This window comes from Crocodylus porosus, unplaced genomic scaffold (genome assembly GCF_001723895.1).
Source record: "Crocodylus porosus isolate Cpor-Errol unplaced genomic scaffold, CroPor_comp1, whole genome shotgun sequence".
Taxonomy (NCBI): Eukaryota; Metazoa; Chordata; order Crocodylia; family Crocodylidae; genus Crocodylus; species Crocodylus porosus.
In genome coordinates, this window is record NW_017728911.1 from 23,410,144 (window position 1) to 23,418,617 (window position 8,474).

Genomic DNA, 8,474 nt, shown 5'->3' on the forward strand with positions numbered 1-8,474 from the left:
TTTTTGATTCAGGCAGGAAGACTAGTCACCAGTAGGTAAAATATAGGTGTGGCAGTTTTTTATATTATTTTCTCATGTTGATGATTTTATGCCAAGAAACTGATCTTCTGCTGCCCTTTCTTGTTTCCATGTACTGTACCTAAGGGTTTTAATTTTTGTCTTAAAGCCTAGTAGTACAGCCAGTGTACTGTTGGTCCCTACACCAGATTTTCTTACTACATAGTGTTAGAAACTCAACTTTTTGCCACCTCTCATTTACACAACCACTAATTGGTGTAACTCCATATATTTCAATGGAGTATTCAAATCTACTCCATTACAGCAAAACTGAGCTTAGCCCACACCACTTACATATTGTTCCTTCTGGCCTTGGTACTTCAGTCAAGATTGTAATTTTATTTGCAGGACTGCTAGAATTTATGTAATTTTAGTGTTACTTAGAGTAATTATCACCATATTTTCTTGCATATATCACACCCTGGAGTAAGACATGCACATTGTTTTTAAAAGGCAACCTGAAGAAAAAAAATACAAACCTCCCCTGTAGTAAGTAACTTAGTAGCAGCTGTTAGAGTGCCAAGCCAGCTCACTGTTCTGCTTCTTGTGGATTGGGAGAGAAATTACTTTTGCTCAGCAGAAGCTTAAGCAGCAGAAACTGCTGCTACCATATTTCCTCAGTTGTAATGCCTACCCCAATTCCAGCAGCTGGTTTTTGGAAAAAAGATGTGTGTTATCTGTAAGAATATATGGAATAATTTATGATTGTGTTATAGTTGACTGAGTCTTAATCATGCACCTAAAAAGCTCTGCAATTGGCTGTGAAATTGAAGTATTTATACTGATAGATCAGAGCAATATTATAGTTTCTTGCACTCTTCTAGACTTTGTTAGTGTAGTATACCATCTGGCCTAGTATGCATCTAGAGCTATGAATTGTAGCACTGACAATAGTGCTCAACAATCTAACCTTATTTTACACAGACTTGGACTAGAACTGTAAAGCTCAAATGTAGATATAAACTTACCAGTAACTGGAGAGTGTTTAGTCTGAACCCTTCTCTAGTTCCATATTAATTCCACACCTGCTGTCTGATATGAAGCACGTAAGATATGACTTATATGTGTTCATTATCTGGCTTTCACATTGTGTCTTAATATGTAATAGCATTTCAGCATCTGTTTTCTGACTGGAATAAAAGCAAAACAATGTCTTTAAAACCTTATACAAGATGAGTGGGATTACCTGAAAGTTACTTTCAACACCTTATTGTAAAGAGAGAGAAGGGTTACTCCCCAAGTGACATCTGATATCACTATTTCACGACTCATATCTAAGGACCTACTTAATTCATGGCAGCTGCCTCCAGATTCTGCAATCCTGCACAGTACCAGTTGCCATTTTTGTAGCAGAGTGCAGTGGGGGCTCCCTATGCCTCTGAGGGGCTGAGGATCCCCAAAAGTCCTGCTCCTCCACAGAGATTGACAGATGGCCATGTTTCAATCTCTGGGGAGAAATGGGACTTCCAGAGCCCCTCGGCCAATCAGAGGCATGTGGGGAGGGGTGGGCCACCATGCTCTACTGTGAAAATCTTCCTCTTCCCTTCTTCCTCCCTCCTGGAGTCCCAAAACAGATACTTTTGGCTTTTTGTAACAGATTGATCTGCTTCATGATCCAGTAAACCAATAGCCAAGCTAAAACCCACAGTCTGCTTGCCTCAAGATATTTCAGCTGCAGAATGATGAACATTAAATTATGAGTTTCCTAGCCCTGGGTCATTTTCCTAACCAGGTATTTGTTTGACTGTAATCATTGTGGCAGGTGACAGAGGATAATTCTTTTTTTCTCAGGGTAGCCTTACTAAGTATTTTCTTTCAACCTAAGTATAGTACTGAGAAGTCCATTACCAATATACAAGAGTTCATATAAACAAAAATGCAATTGGAAACTTATCTAATATAAGTTTATTCTTTTTGGAAGAAGAGTAACTTGTGTTTTAGATGGATGCACCTGAAGATCATCAAAATTCATTTGAATGTCAACATCTTTCACTTTTTTGGGTGAACTTATTTAACTTTTAAAGCATTCTCATAGTTCACAGAACCATGTCATCAAAGCTCTGGTAATACATTCTGAGATGCTCTAATCACTTACACACAAAATTTTTACAAAGGCATAAAAAACACACCAAAGGTATTTTTATACTTATAAATGGTATATTTGAAAAATATCAAATATGTTCATAATTTAAATAAGTTTTGGAACTATGTGTAAAAATGCAACATTTTTGTTATCTTACAAAGTCATCAAACAGCTTCATATGACAGTTGTACACTTACAGTTTAAAAATAACCCGTTTCCAAACATGTAACTTTTATACAAAGCAAAATGCACCAGGACAAATTCAGCCTTGGCACAAATGTGTATAATTGTATCAAGTCCCTGGAGTGAAACGAATGAAACAGGTCCACCGTCTTGTCAAATAAATCAAGTTGTGGATTCCCAGAGATAGTCGTCACCCTGATACACTTGCAGAATATCTTACTAATTCAAAACCACAGTTGTTCAACTGTGTATGTTCACTGGATAAATCAAGCTATTAGCAACAGATTTGCCAGAGAAGTGCTTAATAGAAAAAAAACCTCACCAAGAAATCAACCTGGTCTTTCCCCCATGGAACTTAAATGCACAAAATTTAACACTGAAACCTATTTTTCCTTTGAAAGTACAAAAAAATATTTTTCATCAATGCTGGAATAATTTGTTATGCTAGTATAATGTAATCGCCAAACACTTGTCAGCATTTCAACATGCTTGTATTCTCTATGGCCCATTCTTTCAGGTAGAATAAATATATTATATATTAATCATGGGTATAATTTTAAAATAACTTGCAGCTTATATTACTTAAGATATTGGTCATGCACTTTCATTTTGCAAAACATTTGGAATTTTGAAGTGTTCTTTATTTACTTGACAGAAGCCAAAAAAGGCAGTTATTGATATACAAATAAGAAACATGAAGACCTCCTCATTATTCTCTCTTGTTATTTGTAGACTACGTTGATTATGCTGCATATGTTCCAAGGCATTTCACTAAAATATTGGGTTTGATACCATTCAAAAGCTAATTCATCAAATTTCTAAGTAATTTATTCAATCAGTTAACCTTGGACAGGATTACACTGGGTATAAATTAATGCAGATTTAGATGCACTTACTTTTCTGTGCGGAGAGATATATGTTACATTTGTTGCAAAGTTAATATTTTGTATTAGGTGTCTGAAATTATGTAGGATTTCTATCTTTTGAATTCATCTCATATATATTTAAAAATGAATCATTTGGTACAGGCTCTGCTGCCTATTTTACTCTTCAAATGTTTATTCTTTTTACATTTTGCAATAATACAATTTAGTTCTCCTTTGCTGGTATCACACTGGATCATTTGGTTAGAATATATTTTCAACAGAAGGACATACAAGGCATAGAAGAATTCTCTTTTTCTAAAAGTTAGTTGAAGATGTCTTCTCCACATTTCTACCTTTCAATTGTGTTAAATAGCATTAAAACTCGGGGGGAGGGGGGGCAGCATTCATGAACCAGTGTTCCCTCTTAGTATACTTACCCAAATCATGCAAACAAACTACTGTAAATGTAGCCTTCAACCCTCCAGGACGAACAGTTAAGTGGAAGTTCACAGTTTCGAGGCTTTTCCTTCTGGTATAACTTACTTAAACTGTGAGTTGGGAACAAGCTACTGAAACATGCATGCTGTGGATGGAGCCCAACAAAAAGCCTGGGTACTCCGTGAAAAAAAGGTGGTTTGAAATCCTACAGTGGAATCTTTACAATTATGACAAATATACGGTCTCAATTTCTATACGGTCTCAATTTCTATACGATCTATAAAACCCTTAGAGTCCTGAAACTTCCATCATAAAGAATCTAAGATCCAAAGAAGTTACCCCATCATCTTGAATTCCCAAACCACTACTGGCTACCTCCTTGTAAGTGATATGGTTCATTATTATACCTGGACAGCTTGCTTCAGAGCATTCCACTACAAGGAGTTAGTATCCAAAAGGTGTTAACTAGCTTGTAGTTCATAGCCACAATCACAGATAATAGAACTGGTGAACCCCACATCCTCATTGCATTCCTCAATGTAACAGCTCCAGTGTAAAAAACTGAGGCAGCATCTTATCTTCCAAAGCTGATATAAGCCAGAAGGAAGATGTTAGGCCAGTGAAACACAGAAAGGGGTGGAAGATCATAGGATCATTTTCTGGTCTGGAACACCTCATCTGCTCCCTCACTGGTTCAGGTTATTCCAAAGGTTTCACAGTGGCAAGAAAAGCTTGCAATTTGAATCAACTCAGTTTGAACTTCTGTTACATAAAACATGTCCTGGATCTATGCACTGCCTCATATATTCAACTCTACTCGCAATCTCCCAGCATATATTGAGATAAATGATACCAGATAGGACTGAAAACCTATTGATATTTGTAGTCTAAGGCATTCAGTGGCATAACAGTAACTATTGTCTAGTGCTGGGTCTACTTTCCTTAAATGGAGAAACATTTCTATATTATGCAAGCATATTCAGCAGATGGGTAGCAAAGTGCAATTTTTGACACTGCAAGCAAGTATTGACTAACCTTACTAAGAACATTTGTATAGGCATATAACCCCAGTAACTTGCACTGTAAAGTACAGATTTCATTGAGATTTCTGACAAAAGAATTATAAAGAAGATTTCCTGGATTCCACATAGATTGTAATGAAGCTTCTTCTTGTTGTGGTCTTCTGTTTAAAACTGTAAGAAAGTTGTACCCTGCAGGGTGCTAAAAGAAATGAAAGAAAAACTGGTTCTGATCCTCCCCTCCTGTCCATTTGTGTCATTTTAATGAATTCTCTAAAGTCACTCCTGAGTTATAGCAGAGAAGAGAAAAAGACCCATCATATTTCAACAAGAAAGAGCCAGGTAGCAGTTTCAAACAATGAACTGTGGTATTAAACAGAAGACAAATAAAAATGAATGAAAATAACAGAAACAAGGATAAAATATAATACAGTGCTTTGTCTGGTTTCAATTTATCAATAATTTAAAAACTCAGTTTTATATGTTTAAAAGTATTTGAAAGGGCTGTACACATTGATAACATTTGACTTTGAACTTCATAGATTTAAATTGTTTTAAACACGTTGGTTTTAAAGTTGTGCAATGACTTTCAAAATTAATTTTGTGCTAACAGATTTTTAAAATGTCCCTGACTGCATCAATACAAAGTCATTATTGACAATATATATGAAATGCCCCTACACCGCAACTACATCTAATAGTTACCTTGGACTGTACACCTGATTAAAATATCTGAATATTGCATTTACCTTGAAGTTGGAGGGAAAATGCTTACAATTATCTTAATAGAGAGTACTTTACCTCTTGCACCAGGTAAGTAGTCATGTGATGGTGAATTATTTTCAGAAATGAAAAGAGACTGAAAATATTCCTGTGTGTTTCCAACATTCTTGAACATGCTGTTAAATTTGATGCATTGGTCACCTTCTCTGTAGTCCTCATCTCACACAGGTATTCCTAGCTTAATGCTTGCAAAGTGGCAAGCAGTATACAGAGATGGCCACATTTTTAAAAAGCATTAAACTGCTTTGTGTTCAGCTTGACTTACAGGTTCATGGGTCTGTCATTACTGAAACTGTTCATTGTCTCTGCTGTTTTCTTATGCCAGTTTTCAATCCAACTGGTGCTATCATGTATTGTCCTGATGTTGGATGCAAATTTCTGACTCGCATATTCCTTCCAGATGTTATGAGCTCCCCAAAGCCCTCTTGATGAGAAAAGGCATATGCAGATCTTCTTGAGCTTGTTCTATACACCTGATGCATCTGGGTCTGTAAAGGTTTTTGTTTCCTCCGAGCTCTTTGCAACTTCCGTACCTTGGCAGGGGGGAGAGAGGGAGAAAGTTTCCATTGAGATGCAGATTTTTGGTATCATACACCTTCACTAATTTTCAGATCTGTTACACTGGCATGGTCTTTGTAATTAAAAAACAGCACACGTGAAAAGTGTTTTCAGTGGATTCCAAAACCAAAATGTGTTGAAACCATCAGTGGTATGTTATATATACATCAAAATCTCTTGGACTGAGCAAGGGTATAAGGTAGAAAAGGACATGACAGAACTCAAAGCCCATGCACTATATACTATGAACGGGCGGAACCAAAGAGGGTGCAGTGGCACAGCTGCAATCCTGTTTTGGATTGGGCAGAACCACAGGAGCATCTGCAGACATTTTAAAGTCCCTAAAGCATGTGAAAATGCTCCTTTCCTTTCCTCTTCCCCTTCAAATGATCCCTTCCTCTCCTCCCGTGCCTGCCTATTCCCCACTGTCCCAGGGCCAGGGATGGGCGGGGTGGAAAGGGGGTGGGAATCTCTTCCCACACTGTGACCAGGAGGTGTTCAGGGAACTACTCCCTAGCTACCCTGTTGCTGCTGTCCTCTCCCTGGCTGAGCCCAGCTCCTACTCAGCAGGGTTGGCTCTGGAGCTTCTCAGCGGAGAAAGCAGCAGTGGCAGGCAAGGGAATTGAGAAGGAGAAGGAGGAGAGGAAAAGGAAGGTAGGGGTGTACCTCTGAGCAGGAAGGGGAAGAAAGGGGAAATTTTCATCTGCTTTAGGATCTTTAAAAAGTCCCCAGAAGCTCCTGCAGTGCAGTCTACCTGGACTCATTAATGAAGGAGTCTGGAAGCAGGAGGTACAGCCACCCTTACAATGTGAGTTGCTGTTCCCACAACCACCTTTGGGAAACCCTGGATCTGCCTCTGACTGAATATATCTACACTGCACAGTGCAGTTTAGGAAAAGAGTAAGAAGGATAAATTAGCTTATGTAGACCTCTGTGCTAACAAAGTCCAATAACTCACTTAGTTCATTTAGAGCTAGGAATAACATTTTTATACTGTACCACACTATGCTTTGCTGGCACATCCTAAGATGGCTGTCAGGCACTTCTGTGCACTCACCTTCCAACCTGGACAAGTGATTTAACTCTTCTAGGATTTTCCCCAATCTGAAGAATGGGATGATCATCATAATACTTTACTAGCTACTAGCTTCCTCAGAGTTCTATTTGGGGGATTTATTAGTTAATGCTTATAATAATACTCTGAAAATATGAAATGCCACAAAAGTACTGTGAAAGGCAGGGAATCTAAATCTAGCTGCCTACCTGCATGTCATTGAACCAATGGAAAAAACAGAGAATTTAAAGGGATATTTGAGACATTTGTTGAAAATGAGAATTAAATGGTTCTTCCCCTGATTGCCCCCCAAATCTGAAAATAAACTCATTGCATATGTTGTGTTACCACATAATGATCCCACCTGACTTTTGGTTGCACTTCCTACACCTTCTGTTACGCTAAAATGCCTGCAGCATCAGAACACAAAGGGATTATCTTAGAAGATAAATTATAGCATAAATTCAAATATGATCAGAACATTGATTTTTTTTTTACCAGATGTAACAGGGAGTTGGGGACTCCCTGTTACTTTAAGGGTGGCAAAGGAGCCCCAGGTACAGGGAGTTGCTTGCCAGGAGCCAGGAAAGGCCAGGTAGTAAAGGACTGATAGGCTACAGGCTCCCAGTGCTGAATATATGGTTTACCAAGAAGGTAACTGGCAGAGTGGCCTGGAAAGCAGAGTGCCAAGTGCAGCGGTGGTAGCAAGCAATAGTATTGCAGGACTGAGCTCAGCCTGGAGAAGAGGGAAAAGTTTTCAACTAGCAACGATCATGCCTCGGTTCAACCTCACAGGCTATGATACTACCACTTACTAGTGCAGTAGCGAGACCATCCTGGGAACCTAATTGAGAGCACCTGTAGCTGGTGATAGGAAGGCACATGACTCCCAGGGGTATGGCTTAATGGAGACATGGCTGAGTCTGGGGAGGAGACTGCCCCTGCAGGCAGGGGGGAAAGAGCTCCTCAGCAGAAAGTTTACAAAGGACTGTCAGGCTGTCTCCTGAGCTAATGTGGGATGCTGCAGGGGGAAATGACTAAGGTAGCAGCAGGTTTGGGGTGTATTACCAAGGAGGTGAAATTTATGTTTGAACCTAGTGTAGGGAAGTTTGTGTTACAGCTAACAGGCTTATTCTTTGTTTAGAGTTTAAATCGTAGGACTGGAAAAGGATTAGCAGGGAAGGTTTGGAGATCCCAGCTCTGCCCAAGGGTCATATGGTTAACCTGTAAACTCAGCACAGTCTTAAGCTCCAGACCTAGCCTAGAAGCTGCCTGAAAAGGGGAAGCCTGAGCTTATGAGGGACAAGACCAGAGCCCCTTGAGGGGTGAAACCTGAGCCCAGAAGGAGGCAAGACCACAGTCAGACTCACAGGAGACTGAGGGGGGATCTTGTGGCTGCCTACAACCTTATCAGGGGCCACCAGCAGGGACTC

General features: G+C 39.2%; 1 protein-coding gene across 1 annotated transcript in view; it reads right to left on the minus strand.

Moving 5' to 3' along the window:
- Nucleotides 1-2,009: 2,009 nt before the first annotated feature.
- Nucleotides 2,010-8,474, minus strand: part of ATP8B4 (ATPase phospholipid transporting 8B4 (putative)) — a 185,890-nt gene continuing 179,425 nt past the window's right edge. Inside the window, 2 exon segments of the mRNA XM_019533652.1 lie at nucleotides 2,010-5,782; nucleotides 5,785-5,962. Coding sequence (XP_019389197.1) covers nucleotides 5,691-5,782; nucleotides 5,785-5,962 — 270 coding nt within the window. The 3' untranslated portion in view covers nucleotides 2,010-5,690.